Source organism: Bos mutus, chromosome 13 (genome assembly GCF_027580195.1).
Source record: "Bos mutus isolate GX-2022 chromosome 13, NWIPB_WYAK_1.1, whole genome shotgun sequence".
Taxonomy (NCBI): Eukaryota; Metazoa; Chordata; class Mammalia; order Artiodactyla; family Bovidae; genus Bos; species Bos mutus.
The window spans coordinates 6,740,484-6,765,273 of NC_091629.1; the positions used below are offsets into that span (position 1 = coordinate 6,740,484).

General features: G+C 39.6%; 1 protein-coding gene across 7 annotated transcripts in view; it reads right to left on the reverse strand.

Annotated features, from left to right (window-relative positions):
• CREM (cAMP responsive element modulator) overlaps window positions 1-24,790 on the reverse strand; it is a 67,715-nt gene that overhangs the window by 34,533 nt on the left and 8,392 nt on the right. For 6 of the 7 annotated variants that reach the window (XM_070380946.1, XM_070380949.1, XM_070380951.1 and 3 more), the window contains exons 2-3: window positions 21,123-21,222; window positions 15,866-15,989 (exon numbers count right to left, since the gene is read on the reverse strand). In XM_070380946.1, coding sequence (XP_070237047.1) covers window positions 15,866-15,989; window positions 21,123-21,166 — 168 coding nt within the window. In that variant the 5' untranslated portion in view covers window positions 21,167-21,222. The remainder of the gene's footprint in view (window positions 1-15,865; window positions 15,990-21,122; window positions 21,223-24,790) is intronic. The other variant, XM_070380947.1, reaches the window with a different exon arrangement.

Consider the following 24,790-nt stretch of genomic DNA (forward strand, 5'->3'; position numbering starts at 1 on the left):
AGGCACCAACACTTTTAAACCCCCACTGTTTTTGTGCCATCAGGGCAAATGCCAATCCAGAGGAAAAAAAAAATACATCTTAGTATTATTATGAAAATAGGTTTGTCCTCCAAAACCTCCAGGCATGATTGTGTAACATCATGTAGTAGTTATTTGGAAAATACTGGGTCCTTGGAGTCTCCTCCAGGGTTCCCTGAATCACACTTTGAAAACTGCTGCTCTGTCCTCATGCAGCCTCTGGGCCCTGCTCACAGCTCAAAGCGCAGAGTGCTGAAACGGGCTGCAATTTTAGCTCCACCACAACAGGATGGTCAAAATCACCACCCACAGTAATTTTGATAGAACATTCATATGTCAGAGACTGAGCAAAACAGAAGGTACATTATACCCAAGAGCATCACCAGTATTCCTACAGATGAGACCTGTGGCTTGAGATGCAGTTAGTGCTACACACACTTTCATGGAAATGACCTGCTGGAGAAAAATTAGATATTCTGGAGAACAACTCAAGAAAGATTCATGGGGGTTTTGATAAGTATAAATCATGCTTAGAGTCACTCTAAATGTTTTTCAAGTGTAATTTTCAGGACTTTACATTATTAAACAATGCTCCATCAAAATGGCTTAGTGAGAAGAAACTCTGCTATAGAAAACAGAGCTATACCTACTAGAACAAAACTGAATTCCCAGAATTCTGGAGATGAGTTACATGAATCTGTATCTGCAGTGAAAACTCAATGTCCAAACTCTGGGCAGTGAAGGAGGTCATGTGTGCATGCGCTCAGTTGTATCCAACTCTTTGTGACCTCATGGACTGTAATCCACCAGACTCCTCTATCCATGGAATTCTCCAGGCAAGAATACTGGAGTGGGTTGCCATTTCCTCCTCCAGGGGATCTTCCCAAACCAGGGTTCGAACCCAAGTCTCCTGTGTCTCCTGCATTGCAGGTGGAGTCTTTGCCCATTGAGGCACCTGGGAAGCCCCATTTTTCTTATAAACATCATATATTCATTCCAAGAATTTTTAATAAGTCAATCTCACAGAAACAAGTCATACTTAAAAATTAACTCATTCTTTTGTTCCCTCAACAAATGCTGGAAGCCTGCCTTGTGGACCAGTCTAGACAGCAGAGATAAGGCAGTAAACAAGAAAAGTCTGCTCTCCTAAATCAGGAGATAGAAAACAGATGAAGAGACTAAAACATAATTTGGGAGAGGCACCAAATTCTTAAAAGAAAAATAAAGAAGGGGAACTAGTGAGGTGGGCTTCCCTGGTGTCTCAGGGATAAAGAATCCACCTGCCAATGCAGGAGACATGAGTTTGATTCCTGGGTCAGGAAGATCCCCGGGAGAAGGAAATGGCAACCTACTCCAGTATTCTTGCCTGGGAAAATCCCAGAGACAGAGGAAACTGGTGGGCTACAGTCCATGGGGAATTGGACACAACTAAGAGACTAATCAACAACAGCTAATGAGGTAGAGGGAGGATGGAAGGAAGCTACGTTAAGGTATACCTTCTGTGGGAAGCTTCTCAGAGGAGGGAACTTCTGTGCAAAAAAAAAAGTCTAAAAGAAAAGTAGGAAAGAAGGCCAAGGGAGGATCTATCAATACACTCATCACATTCCATCAATCAAGCAGGCAACTGCCCAAAAAACAAACACATAAAATGGGTGTGTTTTATATTTTATAATTTTACACCTCTATTTATGAGGCTCTAAAAAGTGTAAAAATGAACTCATGCCAGACAGTTTACCTTTTTTTCCAGATCCCCTGAAGAATAATCCTCTTCTATAGGATGCCTGAAACATAGATTATGCTGAGGCCACCACATCCACCAAAAACCCCACTAGAGACAGGAGTTAACGTGATGAAATAAATGAAGATGATGCAGTTGACAGCCTAACTTGGCTTTGCAATTAAAAAAAAAATCTAATAATGACACTTATAACTGGTAAAACCTCACAATGTTGTCACACAGCATTTGATTAGCACCTAGTGGACTGGCACCAATGCGTAGCTAGGTTCCCTTATGATGGGGTTTATGAGGTCACAGTGCAGCTGAACGTGTCACACAGTCACTGAGCCTGCATTCCAGACAGTTAATAAAGGATGAGAAGAGGTGAATGCATGGTCTAGCAGACTTCACTATCAATTCTGCTGCCTGAAAAATCAAATCTATACATTATCTATTTTAATTCCAAGGACTCCAATGAAAACCCAGTAACACCCTATGGGAGAAGCTGGAAAAATATCTTGATTTCTGTGTATTAAGACAAGATTCTCAAAAAGAGTCTGTTGATTCTACAGCGAAAAAAGAAGTGTTTAAAGAATAAGGCTGAAAACAGGCAAATAATATTATAAATGTGTACACTTTAAAATAGACATAAACTATTTCACTTCACTTTTTAAAAAGTTGTACTTAGGGACTCCCCTGGTGGTCCAGTGGCTAAGACTCCATGCTCCCAATGTAGGGGGTTCAGGTTTGATCTCTGGTCAGGGAACTAAATCTCACATGCCACTACTAAGACCTGGTGCAGCCAAATAAATAAATAAATAAAAATGTTTTTAAAAGTTGTTTTTAATCACATTAAATGAAGACAAACACAACATGAAAAATACAGAATTGGTATCACTGTAGTGTCTTTACTGTTTTTCTTTCCCATATTGAGGTTCTGGTTTTTTTAAACAATGTGACTAACAAATTGCAAAAATCAATGGAGTTAAATTTTACCTTGTAAATATCAACTGAAAGCACTGATAACAGAGTTGGACACATGAGACTGATATTTTTATATCTATGTTAAAATTATAAGGAGAACTACAACATGATCTTTGAATCCTTTCTGTGTATAGGGAATAAACAAAAACTATCTAAAATTTATAATCTGAATTTAAAAAGGAAGTAATTCGAAATGGCCAAATGTCTCTCTTAAAAAATTCCCCTTTTGAAAGCAAAGCAAATATCAGAATCAAGTCATTCTTAATTATATAGTCTATTCTGATAATACTTCCAATAAGCAGTGGTGATCACTGTGGCGACTGGTGATGACAAAATTAGGGTTTCTTTATGCTTTGAAAAACAACGCTCTAGCGGACTTTTTTCTCTAGCTGATCCTTATCATTTCCTATTAACAGTACTTGGAGCATCATTTTATATTCTAATATGATATGTGTTTTACTTATATAAAGACTGACTATGAACATGATCTTTAGGGAAGTCAAAATTCTTTTAGCTCTAGACTTTTAAAAATCAGTCTTATATATTGATTTCAATAAGACTGAAACTAAAACTGATCATAATTTTCTAGCCAACTCCATTATAAAGTAATAAATGCACGTAGTGAAGTAGGTTGCTATGAGATCCTGAGCCCAAAATGACATTTACCCAACAGATGGCTTATATGGGCAAACAGTGGATATTAAAACTACTCTTAACAATGATATAGATTAGATTCATTTTAATACTGAGGAAGAAATGTACATGCCAAAAGCCTGAAGCTACAGAATGAATGCCTAAAACCACTTACCTTTATTTCTGACCAGTATCAACTTATTGGGATCTTCTCTCATAGCTCAGTGGGTAAAGAATCTGCCCGAAAGGCAGGAGACCTGGGTTCGATTCCTGGATCAGGAAGATCCCTTGGAGAAGGAAATGGCAATCCACTCCAGTATTCTTGCCTGGAGAATTCCATGGACAGAGGAGCCTGGCAGGCTATAGTCCATGAGGGTGCAAGAATCGGAAACGACTTAGCAACCAAACCACCACCACAGTCTCAACTCATAGGAATGCCTATGAAGGAAACTTCAATTCACTTGAACTATTCTACATTAATTTTTCTACCAATCATTTGGTATATAAGCCCTAAAGATTACTGACTTAACAAAAACAACTTTAAAAAACAGTAATAATAAACAAAATGTGGTGTGTACATACAGAGAGGAAGGAATTCCTATCACATACAATACAGATAAACCTTCAGGACATTATGTGAAGTGTAATAAGCCAATCACAAAAAGACAAGGAAAAGAAATGCAAAAAGTCAAAATGGTTGTCTGAGGAGGCCTTAGAAACAGCTGTGCAAGAAGAGAAGTGAAAGGTAAGGAGAAAAGGAAAGACAGGCCCATTTGAAGGCAGAGTTCCAAAGAACAGCAAGGAGATAAGAAAGCCTTCCTCAGTGATCAGTGCAAAGAAATAGAGGAAAACAATAGAATGGGAAAGTCTAGATATCTCGTCAAGAAAATTAGAGATACCAAGGGAACTTTTCATGCAAAGATGGGCTCGATAAAGGACAGAAATGGTATGGATCTAACAGAAGCAGAAGATACTAAGAGGTGGCAAGAATACATAGAAGAACTATACAAAAAAGATCTTCATGATCCAGATAATCACGATGGTGTGATCACCAACCTAGAGCCAGACATCCTGGAATGTGAAGTCAAGTGGGCCTTAGGAAGCATCACTATGAACAAAGCTAGCAAAGGTGATGGAATTCCAGTTGAGCTATTTCAAATCCTAAAAGATGATGCTATGAAAGTGCTGCACTCAATATGCCAGCAAATTAGGAAAACTCAGCAGTGGCCACAGGACTGGAAAAGGTCCGTTTTCATTCCAATCCCAAAGAAAGGCAACGCCAAAGAATGCTCAAACTACCACACAATTGCACTCATCTCGCATGCTAGTAAAGTAATGCTCAAAATTCTCCAATCCAGGCTTCAACAGATTGTGAATCACGAACTGTTCCAGACGTTCAAGCTGGATTTAGAAAAGGCAGAGGAACCAGAGATCAAATTGCCAACATCCGTTGGATCATCGAAAAAGCAAGAGAGTTCCAGAAAAATATCCATTTCTGCTTTATTGACTATGCCAAAGTGTCTGACTGTGTGGACCACAACAAACTCTGGAAAATTCTTAAAGAGATGGGAATACCAGACTATCTGACCTTCCTCTTGAGAAATCTGTATGCAGGTCAGGAAGCAACAGTTAGAACTGGACATGGAACAATACACCGGTTCCAAATAGGGGAAGGAGTACATCAAGGCTGTATATTGTCACCCTGCTTATTTAACTTCTATGCAGAGTACATCATGAGAAATGCTGGGCTGGAAGAAGCACAAGATGGAATCAAGATTGCCAGGAGAAATGTCAATAACCTCAGATGTGCAGATGACACAACCCTTACGGCAGAAAGTGAAGAAGAAGTGAAAGAGGAGAGTGAAAAAGTTGGCATAAATCTCAACATTCAGAAAACTAAGATTGTGGCATCCAGTCCCACCACTTCATGGCAAATAGATGGGGAAACAGTGGAAGCAGTGACAGACTTTATTTTTGGGGGGGCTCCAGAATCACTGCAGATGATGACTGCAGCCATGAAATTAAAAGATGCTTACTCCTTGGAAGGAAAGTTATGACCAACCTAGACAGCATATTAAAAAGCAGAGACATTACTTTACCAGCAAAGATCTGTCTAGTCAAAGCTATGGTTTTTCGAGTAGTCATGTATGGATGTGAGAGTTGGACTATCAAGAAAGCTGAGTGCTAAAGAATTGATGCTTTTGAACTGTGGTGTTGGAGAAGACTCTTGAGAGTCCCTTGGATTGCAAGGAGATCCAACCAGTCCATCCTAAAGGAGATCAGTCCTGAATATTCACTGGAAGGACTGATGCTGAAGCTGAAACTCAATTACTTTGGCCACCTGATATGAAGAGCTGACTTATTTGAAAATACCCTGATGCTGGGAAAGATTGAGGGCAGGGGGAGAAGGGAATGACAGAGGATGAGATGGTTGGATGGCATCACCAACTCAATGGACATGAGTTTGGTTGAACTCCAGGAGTTGGTGATGGACAGGGAGGCCTGGCGTGCTGCAGTCCACAAGGTTGCAAAGAGTCGGACGACTGAGTGAACTGAACTGAAAAGACAAATGTTGATGATTCCTCTTATATGAGGTATCCAAAAGTAGGCAAATTCATAGAAACCAAACATAGAATGGTAGTTACAGGAGGTTGGGGGGATGTGTAAAAAGGAGTTGTTGTTTAATAGGTACACAGTGTTAGATCTGCAAGATGAAAAAGATCTGGAGATCTGTGTCGCAACAATGCGAGTACATTACAGCAAACACTACTGAACTATAAACTTGAACTTAAGACTGAGGATTTTATGTCTTTTCTTTAACCGTATACAAAAATAGCAATAACAAATTGCCCCACATTTGCTGTAGATGATAATTAGCTGGCTCATTGCCAAGAAGATAATCAATCCGTTGATTTTACCAAAGGCAATGAGACTGACTTCCCCATCATTTTATAAAACATAATTCTAAAGCTGTGGGCGCTCTCGTGCTCCTGACCCCAGAGTTACTGCTTAATAGTTAGACTGGTTATTGGTGCCAGGATTTATATGGACCAGTTACTAATACATCAAAATGGATAAAGTTTAAATCTTCTATGCTCTTCATTTACCCAAGATCAGAAGCTGAACTGGGACATAAACATGAAACTATCTTGAAAGTGAAAAGTGTTAGTTGCTCATTCTGTTGTCCAACTCTTCGACCCCATGGACTGTAGCCTGCTAGGCTCTTCTGTCAATAGAATTCTCCAGGAAAGAATACTGGAGTGGGTAGCCATTCCCTTCTCCAGGGGATCTTCTTGACTCAGAGACTGAACTTGGGTTTCCTGCACAGGAGGCAGATTCTTTACCATCTGAGCCACCAGGGAAGCCCCAAAATACTGGAGTGGGTAGCCTATCCCTTCTCCAGTGGAACTTCCCAATCCAGGAATCAAACCAGGGTCTCCTGAATTGTAGGCGGGTTCTTTACCAGCTAAGCCACCAGGGAAGCCCCATAGTAACTATATGTAGCATACAATTATGATTACTTTTTGCTGATCATGCATGTTCCCAGGTAATGTCCTCTGAAATAATCTGGTTCAACACTGAGTACCTATGTATTATCACAGAAGTAATAGAAATATTTAATGCTATCTAAAGCCAGGTTTCCTGGGCTCTGCCTTTTACTAGCTATGTGACTTGTGACAAGTTACTCAGCCTCTCTGTACCAAATTTTCCTCAACTGCAAAAGATAATGAAAACAGTACCTTTCTACAGAGTTGTTGTGAGAACTGAGCTATGTGTAAAACACTTAATTCAAACTGAATATTGGTATAAGTTAGGGCTCTTTTTCCTTATACCAAGTACAAAGCAGGAAACAAGCCCCTAGAAAAGGTAAAACTAGAAAGTTCTGAGGAACTGGGAGGCCAACTTATACTGGCAGTACCTATCATGGTATATTAACATATCTGATATCAAATAAATTACCATTAGTTTTCAAAAGGTATTTAAAAAGAGGTCTACTGCTGTATAGAACTTACCTACTTAAAGGCAAGTGCTTTTCCTGAACTATTTCTGCTTGCACTATTTTCACCTGATATTGTCTTTACTTAGCATTGGGTTTTGCCGTAAAACCTGAACAAACTTTTTTGGCCAACCCCATATTTTTGACCTCACAAGCAGGCTTTTCTCTCCTACGCCTTTTTGGAGAACCACAGATCGTACCTCTGGGGGTGGGGGAAGGCTCAGAAAGCTCACAATTCTGAAGATCATTACTAAGATGCTGTCATCACAATTAATCAATGAGTGAAAATTTCCCAAAGCCTCTGTGCTTCCCAGTGTAATTCCTTTAATAGTTTGGGGCTTACAGAGGTTGTAGCAGCAAAAATTGAAGTGAGGCAAAGTAAACAAACTGAATCTTACTCAAGGAAGAAACTATAAAAATTAACATTTCTAATATTAAAAAATTTCAGTGTCTAGTCTATTTTTGTTTTTGCTGTTCTTTTATTGTGGTAAAAAAATACATAATATAAAATTAATCATCTTAACCACTTTTAAGTGTACTGTTCGTCATATTCATACTTTTGTAAAAGATCTCCAGAACATTTTTATCCTTCAAATCGGAATCTATAGCCCTTTATCAACAGCACCTCCTGTATTCCCTCCCCACAACCTACTCGTTAACTAGGAAAAATCAGAGAAAGCGTAAAAAAAGTAACTGTTTATACTCAGTTATTTTTCCATTACTGTTAGTGACAAACTACCTGCTACTAAAACTAAGACTTGAGCATCAAAAAGTACCTAAAATCATTACAAATGACAGAATATCTCTAACAATCTCTTAAACACTAAAACAGATTTGTATTTTTTTCCTGATTATAAGAAGTGAAAAAACAAAATCTTATTCTGAAATTTGACTTTGCTTTATACCTGCTGAAATTATCTTTGAAACATCAATTTTCCTATTTTTAAAAAAATATTTATTTGGCTGCATCAGGTCTTAGTTGTGTGGCACATGAGCTAAGTTGCTCCTCGGTCTGTGGGATCTTAGTTCCCTGACCAGGGATCAAATCTGCGTCCCCTAAACTAGAAAGTGGATTCTTAATCACTGGGGCACCAGGGAAGTTCCTGAAACATCAATTTTCATTCAAAGCAAAGTATTATCACATGTAATACACTGGGATGAAAATACAGAGTGCGTTTTAAAGCCAAAAATTAACCTTTAAAGAAGCAGAAGGTGAAGAAGAACTAAAGAGCCTCTTGATGAAAGTGAAATAGGAAAGTGAAAAAGTTGGCTTAAAGCTCAACATTCAGAAAACTAAGATCATGGCATACTGTCCCATCAGTTCATGGCAAATAGATGGGGAAACAATGGAAACAGTGGCAGACTTTATTTTTTGGGGCTCCAAAATCACTGCAGATGATGATTGCAGCCATGAAATTAAAAGACACTTACTCCTTGGAAGGAAAGTTATGACCAACCTAGACAGCATATTAAAAAAGCAGAGACATTACTTTGTTGACAAAGGTCCATCTAGTCAAGGCTATGGTTTTTCCAGTGGTCATGTATAGATGTGAGAGTTGGACTATAAAGAAAGCTGAGCGCCAAAGAACTGATGCTTTTGAACTGTGGTGTTGGAGAAGACTCTTGAGAGTCCCTTGGACTGCAAGGAGCTCCAATCAGTCCATCCTAAAGGAGATCAGTCCTGACTGTTCATTGGAAGGAATGATGTTGAAGCTGAAAGTCCAATACTTTGGCCACCTGATGCAAAGAGCTGACTCATTTGAAAAGACCCTGATGCTGGGAAAGATTGAGGGCAGGAAGAGAAGGGGACAACAGAGGATGAGATGGTTGGTTGGCATCACCGACTCAATTGACATGAGTTTGGTTGGACTCCAGGAGTTGGTGATGGACAAGGAAGCCTGGTGTGCTGCAGTTCATGGGGTTGCAAAGAGTCAGACATGAACTGAGCAACTGAACGTAACTGAAAGAAATATACTAGCAAAATATACTAGCTATTATTATTAGGAAAGAAGGGGGCGACAGAGGATGAGATGGTTGGATGGCATCACCAACTCAATGGACAAGAATTTGAGCAAACTCTGGGAGATACTGGAGGACAGGGAAGCCTGGCATGCCTCAGTCCCTGGGGTTGCAAAGAGTCAGACCTGACTTAGAGACTGAACAATAATACAACTAGCTATTATATACAAAGTTATCAAAATATGAGTACAGATTATATAAAAAATTATTATTCAAATCAAACAAAATGGTCACTAATATTAATAGTTCACAAATTATTTTTACTTATGTCCCTTAAACCCTAAATTACCTTCAAGAATGAGTTACATGTCAAAGTAGTATATTTTCTTGAATTAGTTAAGAAACAATGAAGATTTAGCATTTACTGAAAAAAAAAATCAGTGTTCTATTTTCTCCTCCTAATTTATGTTAATTTTTAGAGCTAAATGAATACAAGTATTATGATCAAAAAAATTAAATTATGGCACTTAAAAATAACCAGGAGAAAGAATACATAAAATTAAAGAGCAATAGAAAGAAAGTCAACAATAAAATGAAACTTTTTATTTTACAATCTTAAGAGGAATATTTCCTCCAGTAAGAGCCTCTCAAGTCACGGAATCAGCTTCAGTTCAGTTCAGTCGTGTCCGACTCTGCGACCCCATGAATTGCAGCACGCCAGGCCTCCCTGTCCATTACCAACTCCTGGAGTTCACCCAGACTCACGTCCATCGAGTCGGTGATGCCATCCAGCCATCTCATCCTCTGTTGTCCCCTTCTCCTCCTGCCCCCAATCCCTCCCAGCATCAGAGTCTTTTCCAATGAGTCAACTCTTCGCATGAAGTGTCCAAAGTACTGGAGTTTCAGCTTTAGCATCATTCCTTCCAAAGAAATCCTAGGGCTGATCTCCTTCAGAATGCACTGGTTGGATCTCCTTGCAAGTCCAAGGGACTCTCAAGAGTCTTCTCCAACACCACAGTTCAAAAGCATCAATTCTTCGGCACTCAGCTTTCTTCACAGTCCAACTCTCACATCCATACATGACCACTGGAAAAACCATAGCCTTGACTAGACGGACCTTTGTTGGCAAAGTAATGTCTCTGCTTTTCAATATGCTATCTAGGTTGGTCATAACTTTTCTTCCAAGGAGTAAGCATCTTTTAATTTCATCATACTGAGGTTTAAAAAATAAGATTCAATTAAACACTGAGCTTGAGCTAGATGTACTCAGCCAATAATAAATATAACAAATCAACCTAACATGATGCAGATCATCATATACAAATATGATGTTGCTGGCCAATTAGCAATAACAAACATTGCTTGTTTTGTTTTCTGACAGCTATTCATATTATTCCTGGTCCTACTTAGGACAGAGGAGATAGACTTTAGGCACAGCTGGCAAAACAATGAGAAATGCCATCCCAATTTTCCACCAGTTTGAAAAAGCAAACATGTAAGTCATACACTGAAACCTATCCCTTGTTAAATCAATCGTTCCTACTCCAATCCCTCACTGCAAGCCAGGCCTGCTTTTCTCTAAGGCGCTTCTTTAGCATGCCGTTGGCATCTACAGCAGACAAGATAAGGAAGGAATGAGCAGACTGCAATCCCTGAATACTCCCTAGTGGCTTCCTCTGCTCCACAGAGTCCTCTTGCTCCAAAACTACAGAGGGTGTCAGAAAGGTGGAATTTTATATTAGAACTAAGTCTCTCAAGGCACTATGCTGACCTTGATGCTCTCGAGTTTCCTTCCAGCTCTATGATCCCTGTGGTTCTGCTCCTTGCATCTTTCCTTCCTAATCTTTGCTGAAACTTTGAGAATTGGTCATTTACACAGCAGAGTTATTGAGCCTTCCGAGTCAGGCCTTGGGCTGCACCAGGAGCTGTAAGGCATGAAACCCCAGACAGCACACCCTCTCCCAGGGCTCCATCCGGGTTCCCTCACTCAGCCAAGAGCTTCGTGGCAGCATTATCAATTCCCAAGAGACATGGGATAAAGAAAGGGCAGGGGGCCATCACTGCTGCTTTCAGAGCAGATTACACATTGTGAGATAAATGGGAAAACATGAGTATGGTGAGCATATTATGCCAAGGAATTATGCTCAATTTTATTAGGTATGATCATGACATGTGGTTATTTTAGACAATATGTATAAGTGTTGCATACCCAGAAGAAAGGAGGAATGAGATGACGTGATGTCTGAGATCTGTAGAGCTGCTTAAAATTCTTCCACAAAAAGGGAAAAAGAAAAAAATTTTTTAATATAAATTTTGTAGCAAGTGCTACAAAATCTTAATTTTAGGTTTCTATAAATGTTAAAGTCTTATTCTACTCTTACATATGTCTAAAATCTTTCATCACAAAAGAAATGATAAGTTCCCATTACCCATTTAAGGATTATATTACTTCCAAAGGCTGTATGTTTAACTTTTAAGACTACCTGTATATACAGTAATTTTGCTTGTCACTATTTTGGCTTTGGGAAAGGGTTTTCTCCTGGCTTGGTGATATAAAATAGACTCTCTTAATTTATCACCAACAGTTTTTCCAGGGGGAGAGGAGAGTAGACTCTAGTCTTATATACGTATCAACATATACACTTAGACAAGACTCCAGCTTCAATTAAAAAAAAAAATCAACATAAAAAGTAATTCAAAGCAAGAAAACACACAAATCACAGTACTCAAACCTCAACGATCTTCCATGCCAGCCGCTAGCCCTTGGGTACTGTTACCACATGACCTCTATTTGCTTTTGGATACAGACAGAGGGGGCAGGCTCCACTGATACCTGGGAAGTTATAAAACAGAAAAACTGCAAATGAGAACTCTAGCCTCCCTCCATCAGTCAGCAGAGCAGAGGTGTGAGGGCCAAGAGCAAGCTCAAGTTTTCACATCTTTATAAATGGGATGATTTGCAGCGTTAACTTGATTAGCAGAAGCCCTGGATAGGCAGAACTACTATCGAATGACCAGAGGCAAAGGATCAGACCCACTGAAACTTTGGGTTATATCTTTTGTTCTCACACTATTTAATGATAAATAGACCATGTGAAAAGGAAAGTAAGTGTCATAAATTCCATTTTATACAAGACTGAATTTAAGTCTAAAACGTCTTGGAATTCACAATCCTCTAGTTTAAAATAAGTGGCAAGAATGTACAAAATATCAGGAATTATTCAGAAGAGTCAGTCACATTTAGCATACATTATAGGCTTAATGAATGAAGATTTCAGCTTGATTTCCTAATCCTTCTATCATATAATATTGCATAATAATGAATACTCAAATGAACTGCTTCAGGCATCACAAGAATCTAAATTGATAATAATGTTTAGAAAATTTTGACTCTTAAGAACTGTGTCCTAATTCTACAAAACATCATGATCCATAAAAGATTTATGGCCTCACATCCATGGAGGACAACTCTTATTTAATCAAAAGAATCAATGAATCAGCATACAGATTTCTTCTTAATCTCTTAACATTCCTAGTATGTGAAAGATAAACACGGTGATATATTTTTTGATCAAGTATTTTAAATATATGGAAAACAGAATAAGATAGCAGGTCTATGAACTTGCTAGCCAGATGTAATGACTATCAACATTTGATGTACTTGAGATTTTTAAGGAAGTAAACATTATGAATGTAAACCACAGCCTTTTCCTTGCTCTGTGGTTCCGTCTTCTCACAAGTCTCTATCTCTGAGCCCTTCTGTTCTATTTAACTCTTCAAACTTCCCCACACTCCTATTTAACACATCAAACTTACCCCAGCTCACACTCCTTTGTCTCCCAGACTCATCTTTCTCTTTCACAGGAAAATTTCTTGAAGAATCTATACTTCCAATTTCTACTTTCTCTCTTAATTATTCTGTAACCTACAAAAGCCTGGTTTCTGTTAACTGGACTCCTATGAGATTTCAAAAACCTCATTAATCCGAGGTTATTTTTCAGACTCTACATTACTTGACCTCTTCAGCAACTTTTGACCAAGGCTCACAGAGCTGGGTGTCACCCAGGCTGAAGGCTGGAGGAAAAGGCACATGTAGAGGACAGGGAAGCAGTACCTACAGGGAGAGAAGCAGGCGCAGGAGGAAGAGTTGCTCTCAACTAGCACTTCAGCAAAAGGTGAACTACAGATCTGGAATCACAGTTATAAAAACTCTAGTTGCCATTTTTGTCTTTTCTGAAATTTTGTCACCAAGGAAGGCAGGACTGGACTTCCTTGGTAGCTCAAACAGTAAAGAATCTGCCTGCAATGCAGGAGACCCAGATTCAATCCCTAGATTGGGAAGATCCCCTGGAGAAGGAAATGGCAACCCACTCCAGTGTTCTCGCCCAGAGAATCCCATAGACAGAAGAGCCTGGCGGGCTACAGTCCATGGGGTCGCATAGTCAGACATGACTAGGTGACTAACAACACACTTGGGACTTTGAAATGGTAAATATTTGTGATGTGTGAAAAAGCATGATACATAACTGTATGACCTTAATTACATAAAAATGGACGCTTGGTTGTGTAAATACACAAATGAGACCTAAAAGGATGCATCAGATGGTAAAGTGCTTATGATTCTGGATGACTTTGGTTTTTGTTTTTGTTTCCTATTATGCACAAGTTAACTTTTAAGAAATAAATGTGATTTTAAAAACCTTAAAAGAAAACTCTAGAAGACCCCAGATTAATCAAAAGATATAGTATACTCTATTAATATTCTTTTTGCAGACAAAAAGACAATAGGATAAACATCAAGATGCTAACTAACAACAATTAAATTTCTGCATGTAAAGACTACAGGTGGCTTTAATTTTCTTCTTCATTTAATAATACACATTTTGCCAATTTTCTACAATGAACCTTTTTTTTTTAATGAGAAAAAGGCTGCTTTCTTGAAAATAGCATGGTCTGCATGCCTGTTTTCCAGGGTAACAAAGAAGGGTGTTGCCAGGGAGATGCAGCTCCACAGAGCACTTGTTAGGAGGAAACCCCAGGGAGCAAGTGGGTGTTGAGAGCCTGAAAGAGGAAAGAAGGGCAGGCTGAGTGCAGGGCGTTTTGGAAAAGTCCAGACCATGCAGGAACCAGGCTGGCTGGAGACAACCCAGGAATTGCCTGGCACTGCCGAGGGCTTTCCAGGCAGCCATCGGTCCTTCCTAGTCTCTCTTCCAGATACTGCAAAGTCTCTCTACTGCTCAAACTCACGTCACTGTGATGCCACCCACTCCCGGCTTGCTCATGTCCCACCCAACACCACCTGGCCACAGGTATCCTGCTTTGGTTAACACTTAGAACATGGGATGGTCCACTCTCTCAGATGCATACCACCCTCCACTTAACCCTGACCAGCTCCACTTCCCAGCCCAGACACAGCGCCACTTGTCCTCAACATCAGCAGTTCCTGCCCCCATCCTCTGCCTTCTGTATACTCTTCCCTGGCCTAGAGAATAGGATTCTCTCTCCTTATATACCCAGTGACCTCTACTCACCCTTCATAATAAAACCCTCTACAGAGCACTCCGAATATTCAGGAAATCAACCCTGAATATTCACTGGAAGGACTGATGCTCAAGCCGAAGCTCCAATACTTTGGCCCTTGATAGCGAAGAACTGATTCACTGGAAAAGACCTTGATGCTGGGAAAGATAGAAGGCAGGAGGAGAAGGGGACAACAGAAGATGAGATGGTTGGATGGCATCACCGACTCAATGGACATGAGTCTGAACAAGCTCTGGGAGATGGTGAAGGACAGGGAAGCCTGGCGTGTTGCAGTCCATGGCGTCACAAAGAGTCGAACACGACTGAGTGACTGAACAACAGAGTGCTCCTGGTCACCAGGCTGCTTCCCCTCTGCACAGCTCTGTCATTTCTGTGTAACGTCTTACAGCACTTCTTACGTGGCGAGACTTATCCCTTAAACACCCCTCCCCACTAAACCGTGAGATGGCAAGTCCAGGAAATCCACAGCCTCATGCATCCAAAACACCACCCAGATATGGAAGGGGCTCAGAAAGTGGTTGATGAGCTAAACAAATATATCTGTTTTTACTATATATTTTTATAGATATTTCAGAAATGAGGTTTAAGAGCTGAAAAACAGCTAACTGATATTGGTACTCTCTAAACGAAACCAATTCAAAGTTTAAGGCCTAAGTAAAGATTAAACCAAGTATATACTGGGCAAATGGCAAGATTTCTGTCATCTTTAGAGCTGAGAATATAAAACTACATCAATCTGGAATTACCAACCGTACCAAATAGTAATCTGAGGACTACACACGATGCAGGGGGTTTTGTTTCTCCTTTACATAGTGTCTGTTACAAAAGTAATTCAAACACATATCTTCTCTTTGAAGGCAAATCAGTAAGAATGGCTGATACCCAGGCAACAGGGGAAACTTATGATCAATGGCAAGAAAACAGAATCTGCGTGTAATTCTCATACTGCGTGTAATTCTCACTTCCACACAGGCTGACTTTCATGGGTGCCTGCCTGATGCCTACGTTGAGTTTACCTGAGCTAAAGTGGGGATTGAATTTTGACCAGTCTGCGTCTGCATGTGAGCAGATTCGCTCTCTGCCACAGAATCTGGTAAACTTCCATCCTGCTGAGAGTCAATTGTTTCCATGGTCATTTGTCTGAAAAGACAATAAAAAAGAAGAAGAATTAAGGCCCTATCTGAAATACCTGTTTTCACCTGGCTTTCTGGTTGATATTCATTTCTATCATCCAATTATTCTACCTTGTTTTTCAAGAAATAGATTCAGTGGCAAAGCTCTAACTCTCCAAATGTAAAGGCACCTTCTCTGCTCACTGGATATGAACACTATACCAAGGGAGCAATGTCCCATGGAAATTAGTTTATTTGAAAATTTTTAAATCTTACAATAAAGTCTCCTTGATAATTATTTTAAGCTCTCTATCATAAATTAGTGATAAAGTTAGGTTTTATATTTTACATGAAGTTTAAATATCCTACGACTCTCATGGCCTAATAAACCTGCTTTATACTATGATTTAGTATGAAAGAATTTCCACATTACCTACATTAAATGTGTTAGGATATAAAGATGTGTCTGGCTTTGTCAGCACTAAATAGTTTCTGATTTAAAAAAACCTGTCAAATTGAATCACTGAGTGGACCACTTGTCGTGCAGCTCCTCCTTCACTTAAAGTGGAGAATCTAACTTTTCCAGGAAAAACTTGTAAATTTTTATCTTATAATTTCAACTTAAGTTAATGATTTCTATATAGGTTCTTCCTAGACAGAAGGTAAGCCACATTATAATGTTAGCCTACTACGAGAACATATAAAATGCAAACAAAATCAACAACAAAAAATTTAAAAAACTTATAGGAACTACTCCCTGCAATTGTGTATCTTTTCGATCGTTAATAATATAGTGTGTTTTTTTCACCTCAGTGGCCTAAATATATATCCCGAAAGTCTGCAGGCAACTTAGAACTTTAAATTGAAATGTCCAGACGTTTTTTCCAGATTGAATTCTTCTGCATTTCAAGAGGTGTCACCTGAATCCAAGCCTTCTGTTCTCAAAGCTGTCTGCTGTAGCCTGCACTACACCTCGAATTACTTCTCTCCATTCAGAGAGTTGAATACTTAGAACTGACCGTGACAGTTTAGAGCAATTATGAAAATCTAGAGTCTACTATGAAAAGACGTCTTTCCCTCAACGTTCTCCAATTCTTTTATCTCTTATCATTTCCCAGCATGGACTTTCTAATTCTAGGTAAGCAGAGGCCATCCCCCTGCAAAAACTGCCAATTCCTGAGGTTCCACTTTTGCTTGTAAGCAGTTTCCAAGGAGAATACCTAGAACATTTGATTCTGCAGGATATGAAAAGGTATTATCTGGGCAAAGAGTGTAAGAGGAAAAACGCTTGGTCAAAGTTTAAAATATCTGGGATTAAAAGGGTTTCTTGGCCACAGAACTTTCTCTGAAGCTTGACTATTCCAGTTTGACTTGGGAAGGATGATGCAGATCCAGTCAATAGCATTTTCCAAAAGAACCATTCCAAACCCTTTTCCCACAAAGCGAGTCCTAGCAGAAATGGTTTGGAAAGAGTGTGAGAAATGTTGTCTTATGCTACTTATACCTTTATTAAAAGCTCTCCAGGTTTTGTCAAGAACTTGAGTTTCCACTCAAAACATTATCCTCTGAAAGGCCTTCCCCCTTTCAGAAACATTCCTTTAGCACCATCTACATGACAGACCCTGAGAATACAAAAGTCACAATCCTTGCTCTCAAGGACACTGTTCTCCACTTGGGCCTTAGTTTCTCCAAGAGTCCTCGGACAACCTGTCTTAGAATTGACACACACACTTGTAAAGGAAAAAAAAGCAGATTCCCAGGCTCGACCCTAAACCTACTGATTCAAACTTTCTAAGGGGTCTAATTTTTATATCTAAGAGATTCTGATAGCTATTAAAATTTGAGAACAACTTAGCTTATTGGTAAATGCTATTGGTTAGACCCGTAATGAACACAAATTGTGGGAAGGGTGCTATGTATGAAATGCTAGGGGAAACACAGGAAAACTGAAATAGGCCTGAGGATGGGGCCATATGAGTTGTATGCTGAAGGAGAGGGTAGAAAAGATCAGGACAACCAAGAGAGGAAGGAAAATACAGAGCATGTTTGGAAGACAGAGTAGCTGACTGGAGCAGACAATCTGGTGAGGCATGCAGGAGCCTGCTAGTTTTCATCCTTAACAACTTCTAAAGGGCAATATAGTTAGTTCTTCTTATAGAGGTGAGGGAAAGGAGACATAAAGAGGTTTAGAATCTGATTTTCAACAAAGGGATTGAGTGGCAAAGCCAAGTTTTGAACCAAGGTCTTTTCCCAAAGCATATTCTCAATGACCACACCAAACCGCCATTCAATCTCTGTCACAACATGAGCTCACTTTATCTTCACAGCCTAATCTCCAGTCACTCCATTCCTTCCCACATTCTGCAATCCAGCCTCCTTACAAGCCATGTCTTTGGTCAAATACACATCTTAGTTCCCCAATTCTAATTTTCTATATCTGTACTTCTCTCTTCCTCGGATGCCCTTCAGTCTTGCTTTGTCCAAAGGGCACATTTCTACTCATTCTTCAAAGTCTGGATCAAGGACACCATCTTAAAAAAGTCTATTCTGATAGCCTTGGGCAGAATGATTCTGTCCTGAGTTCCCGAAGCATCTTGTGCAATCCCTCCATTTCAGCACTTGTCTAGCATATTCATCTGTCCACAAAGTTCTAGCAATAGTGTGAGGAACAGACACAACATCTTAGATTTCAATGTATTCCCAGTGCCTAGAATAGAATCTACCATAATCATTAAGTGAGGGAATTAATTAACCAACTATTCCAGAAGACTATAGGACTGTTAGGTGTTACTAAGATAATAAGAAGATGGTTCAGAGAGGTTTGGTGTCTTTCTCCAGGGCTCACAGAAGACTGCATGATGGGGGTGAATAGGAGGTCTGGTGTTTGTGACTCCAGGGTTCCTCCCACAGCTGGTACCCTGAGCAGTATTCCCGTCTAGACACGTCTTACAAAAACGGTGTGCTTCTCAGTATGCTGTCACAGTCTTCACTCAGATGGGATGTACAGACTCTAATTTTATGCCATGTTATTCTCCTGGAGTGCCTTGTACAGGGCCCGGTACATGTCATTCAGTCCAAGTTTGTTACTAAATCAATTTATTTGAAAGTAAAAATCTACAGAAGAGCAGGTCAGTACTACCAATTTACACAGCCTGTCATCTTCAAATAAGTTCATTCTGCTGATCTATATCCAACTCCTCTCCAGTACAACCTCCTAAACCCACTAAAAGCCAACCCCAGACCAAGACTCGGGGCAGAAGATTCAACTAACATTGGAGTGCTCAACGTGGATCAGGCACTGTACTGGGCATTTTCAGACACTAACCCAGCAGGAAATAAAGGGCCCAGACCTCAGATGGAAATGACACATATCAACACTAATATCTGTAAATCAGTCTCAGCTAGTTCCAAAGGAATTTGTTTACCAAGTGTAAGAGATAGACCCATTTAAATCTTGCACTGTTCACTTACCTACTTTACAGCAAAAATTAAAGAGGTGAATCATACAATATTTTCCCCCAAATCTCACTTTCTATACCAAATTTTAAACACAGTTGTACTAGTATTAATAATCTGTATATTAATTAATTATATAATATTTCAATCTTAAATACAAATGAGAAAAAGACCAATTAGGAAATAGAAATTACAGAATATTTAAAAATAAACACATACAAAATGATAAAAACAAAAAGTTAAAAGTCCATTAAGCACTATAATCTACAAGTAAGCAAAATACTGGCAAACATTTGGTTCTACGATTCTAAAGAACAGATAAGGATTTGCTAACACAGGCATATTTAAACTTATAAATGATTAATGGTAGTAGCAACATGCTTATGAAAGTTAAATATTTCTTCTGAAATCTTTATTTATTAGCAAACCATTCTCTTCTCCAGTAGAAAAGTAAATGTTATCCCAACATGTTTTGAAAAATTGGGACTCATTTTAATAAATGTTAACATAATCATTGTTTTAAAAGAACAGGATCCACCCAGTTGCACAATTTTCAAAGTCTTCTAGGGTGAACTGCCTTTAGTGGGGGTAGCATTGTATTTGTGGATTACTCTGTTATTTTCTAGGTTTTTAATAGAACATCTATGTCATATTTCAAAAACTCCCCAAAATACTAAACTACAGCAAACAGTACAGTACAGTTTATATATGTTTTATATAACACACTTTGAAGAAATGAATACAAAGCAGGATATTTGTAAAAATTATGTTTTTACAATTATAGAAATATTGAGATAATTAATGACCAAAGTTATCTTGGCACACCTATGTACCAAGCACACACAAGATATTTAAAAAGAAGGAAAAATGAGAAGAAAAAGGAAAAGAAGTTTTGAAAAATTCTATCCTAGGTACCCAAGAAGATATTCTTAAAAGAAAGGATGAAAAAAAAGAAACAAAGAAAAGACATACAAGCCAAAAATATCTACATGAAAAATAAAAGTAGTTTCCTAGTTATAATTAAAGTGTACAATTAATAACTTTGAAAATCTTAGTTGTATCCAATTTGCAAAGACAAATTATACAGTGGAGCAACTATATTTATCCATGCAAAACTTTTTCACCTGCTTAAAAAACAGAATCCAGCAACAAAAGGAAAAATGATTAAAGTTGTTTTTATTATCTCTTTTTAAATAGTTCTATTGAAACTGTCATGAAAAATTCATTTTCTTTTTGCTGCTAGACCCCACTGATGAACCAGAATGTCTCTGAAAATCACTAAAAGAGAATCTGAAAAATAATATTTGGATTTCCAGAAAACATTGGTAGAGATGTGCTGTTTTATAACTTTAGGTACAGGTGTTGAAAATGAAAACTCTTCTCCACTTTCATATATATCATCTCCTTTCTAACTGAAAAGGCCAGCACTTAGAACAAGCTGACCATGAAAGACCACTCAACTCCTACGTTGCCTAGCACAACTCATGGGAGAAGACAAACTCCCTAATTGAACAGCTGAGCAATTTGGGTACATACTATTACAGTTTTATTTTAAAATGTATACATATATATACATATATATACACACACACCCATATACATACACAAACACATATACATATATACACACACCATTAATTTATCCATTTTAACTTTAAGCTGAGTAGAACTTTCAAAAGAACAGAAAAATAACATATCCACCTACCTTAGATTTGTCTTCATATATTTTTTCCTGCCACATTTGCTCATTATTAAGACATTTATAATCAATGCTTTGCTCCTTCTTGTTTTCTTCTTTATTTATCCTGCAGTAAAATTATAATGTTGAATTGGGGGATCATAAGATTTTATTTAAAAAAAATTAAAATCTCTCACAACTACAGCAAAATACCCTAGTTTCATAAAACTAAAAAAAAAAAAAAAAGCATAGAAAGCTGAAAATGATTGTATTTTTTTTTCAAACTTATTCCTACCCAATTTCTTATCTTTGGAGGGAAAAAAATTTTCAGAAAAATTAAATTGTATGCTATTTACCAGATGATTTTCTATTGAACAGAGCAGTGCTGATTGAAACATTTAATACACACTGCAACGTGCTTCTATCAGCTCTATTTTACAATGATAATAAACATTTAATAAACTGAATGAATTATTGTTTTCTCAAATTTCATTTCACTGAAACAAATTTGTCAACTGTTTTTCATATACCTTAATTTCAAAACTGGGTTTTGTTAAAAAAAATTTTAACTCCAAAAAGAATAGTAATTTTTCCTTTAAAATCTCCTCTGACAGCCTTCAATCTACTTTAAAAAGCTGTCTTAGACACTGTAGAAATTAAACTCCATTTATTTTTTTAACTAATATCTCTTTAAAATGTACATTTGACATGCTGCTGCTGCTGGGCTGTGTGTGCTAAGTTATGTGTCTGACTTTTTGCAACCCCATGGACTGTAGCCTGCCAGGCTCCTCTGTCCATGGAATGCTCCAGGCAAAAATACTAGAGTAGGTTGCCATTTCCTCCTCCAGGGGATCTTCCTCACTCAGGGATCGAACCTGCATCTTTTGTGTCTCCTGCACTGGCAGGTGGATTCTCTACCACTGTGCCACCAGGGAAGCCCTCGACATGCTGAATAAAATAAAATCGACAAAGAAAAAGACCAAAGGAGAGCAGTGAGCTCTCAATTTATTTTAGATTTGAAAGGACAAACACTGGCATTCCAAAGTTTCTTCCGGGCGTCTATGCCAGCAATGGGTGCTCTGCCACAAACAGCCTATCTTCAGGGCTCCCTCATAATGGCCCCTTTATAATGATGTTACACTGTCTCACCCAATTTGGAAACTGAGTTGGCAGTCAGGTGTGCTACCCCTCACTAGGGGCACTAGGACGATGATTGTTGTTGCCACCTGCCCCCAATCTACAATAGGGATGAGAAAAGGTAGGGCATTTGAATCAAACCCCCCGCACCCGCCTCCGCCCTGACCCCAACCAGGCTTCCCTGGTGGCTCAGTTGGTAAAAAATCCACCTGCAGTGCAGGAGATTGCCGGCAATACAGAAAACCAAGGTTCGATCCCTGGGTCAGGAAGATCCTCCTGGAGAAGGAAATGGCAACCCACTTCAGCACTTTTATTTTTTAATTTATTTTTTAATTGAAGGATAATTGCTTTACAGAATTCTGTCGTTTTCTGTCAAACCTCAACATGAATCAGCCATCAGTTCAGTTCAGTTGCTCAGTCATGTCCGACTCTTTGCAACCCCATGAATTGCAGCACACCAGGCCTCCCTGTCCATCACCAACTCCTGGAGTTCACCCAAACTCTTGTCCATCGAGTCGGTGATGCCATCCAGCTATCTCATCTTCTGTCATCCCCTTCTCCTCCTGACCCCAATCACTCCCAGCATCAGAGTCTTTTCCAATGAGTCAACTCTTCCCATGAGGTGGCCAAAGTATTAGTTTCAGCTTTAGCATCAGTCCTTCCAAAGAACACCCAGGACTGATCTCCTTTAGAATGGACCGATTGGATCTCCTTGCAGTCCAAGGGACTCTCAAGAGCTCAAAAGCATCAATTCTTCGGTGCTCAGCTTTCTTCACAGTCCAACTCTCACATCCATACATGACCACTGGAAAAACCATAGCCTTGACTAGATGGACCTTTGTTGGCAAAGTAATGTCTCTGCTTTTCAATATGCTATCTAGGTTGGTCATAACTTTCCTTCCAAGGAGTAAGTGTCTTTTAATTTCATGGCTGCAATCACCATCTGCAGTGATTTTGGAGCCCCCCCCCCAAAAAGTCTGACACTGTTTCCACTGTTTCCCCATCTATTTCCCATGAAGTGATGGGACCAGATGCCATGATCTTCGTTTTCTGAATGTTGAGCTTTAAGCCAACTTTTTCACTCTCCTCTTTGACTTTCATCAAGAGGCTTTTTAGTTCCTCTTCACTTTCTGCCATAAGGGTGGTGTCATCTGCATATCTGAGGTTACTGATATTTCTCCCGGCAATCTTGATTCCAGCTTGTGCTTCTTCCAGCCCAGCGTTTCTCATGATGTCCTCTGCATAGAAGTTAAATAAGCAGGGTGACAATATCCAGCCTTGACGTACTCCTTTTCCTCTTTGCAACCAGTCTGTTGTTCCATGTCCAGTTCTAACTGTTGCTTCCTCACCTGCATATAGGTTTCTCAAGAGGCAGGTCAGGTGGTCTGGTATTCCCATCTCTTTCAGAATTTTCCACAGTTTATTGTGATCCATACAGTCAAAGGCTTTGGCATAGTCAATAAAGCAGAAATAGATTATATAAAACCCATTCTCCTTATTGATCAATTGAAGCAGTGTAGCAAGAAGCAAGCACTGTATGGACTCACCTTGTTTCCCAGGAGTTTGTAGAGGAGCTACCCCATGTCCGAGGTCAGGGGCGGGGGCCGAGAGGAGCTACCCCCTCTCCTCATCCGAGGTCAGGGGCGGCGGCCGAGAGGAGCTGCCCCACACCGGAGGTCAGGGGCGGCGGCCGGGAGGAGCTACCCCACGCCCGAGGCCAGGGGCGGCGGCCGGGAGGAGCAACTCCACGTGCAAGGAGCAGTGGCTGCGCGGGCGCAGGAGGGCTGAGAGGAGCTACTCCACGTTCAAGTTCAGGAGGGGCGGCTGCCAGAGGCGTCAGAGGGCAGACACACAAACCATAATCACAGAAAACTAGTCAATCTAATCACACGGACCACAGCCTTGTCTAACTCAATGAAACTAAGCCATGCCGTGTGGGGCCACCCAAGCCGGGCGGGTCATGGTGGAGAGGTCTGACAGAATGTGGTCCACTGGAGAAGAGAATGGCAAACCACTTCAGTATTCTTGCCCTGATAACCCCATAAACAGTATGAATCAGCCATAGATACACATATATCCCCTCCCTTTTGAACCTCCCTCCCATCTCTGTCCCCATCCCACACCTCTAGGTTGATACAGAGCCCCTGTTTGAGTTTCCTGAGCCATAAAGCAAATTCCGGTTGGCTATCTATTTTACATATGGTAATATAAATTTCCATGTTACTCTTTCCCTACATCTCACCCTCTCCTCCCCTCTCCCCACTCCAGCATTCTTGCCTGGAAAATCCCATGGACAGAAAAGCGTGGTGGGCTACAGTCCATAGGGTTGCAAAGAGTCAGATATGACTGAAGCGGCTTAGCACAATAAGTAAATTGGCACCCAAGGTACACCAGCCCTTGTGCTAGGCACCCAGGCACAGATAATAAGATGTCTCTGATCTCCAGGAACTTGGATTCTAATGAGAAAGACAGACATTTAAACAAGGAGTAATTATAATATTATCTGAATAATGATGATGGGCATGACACCATCCAGTAGTACTTGGGCCACCTGATGT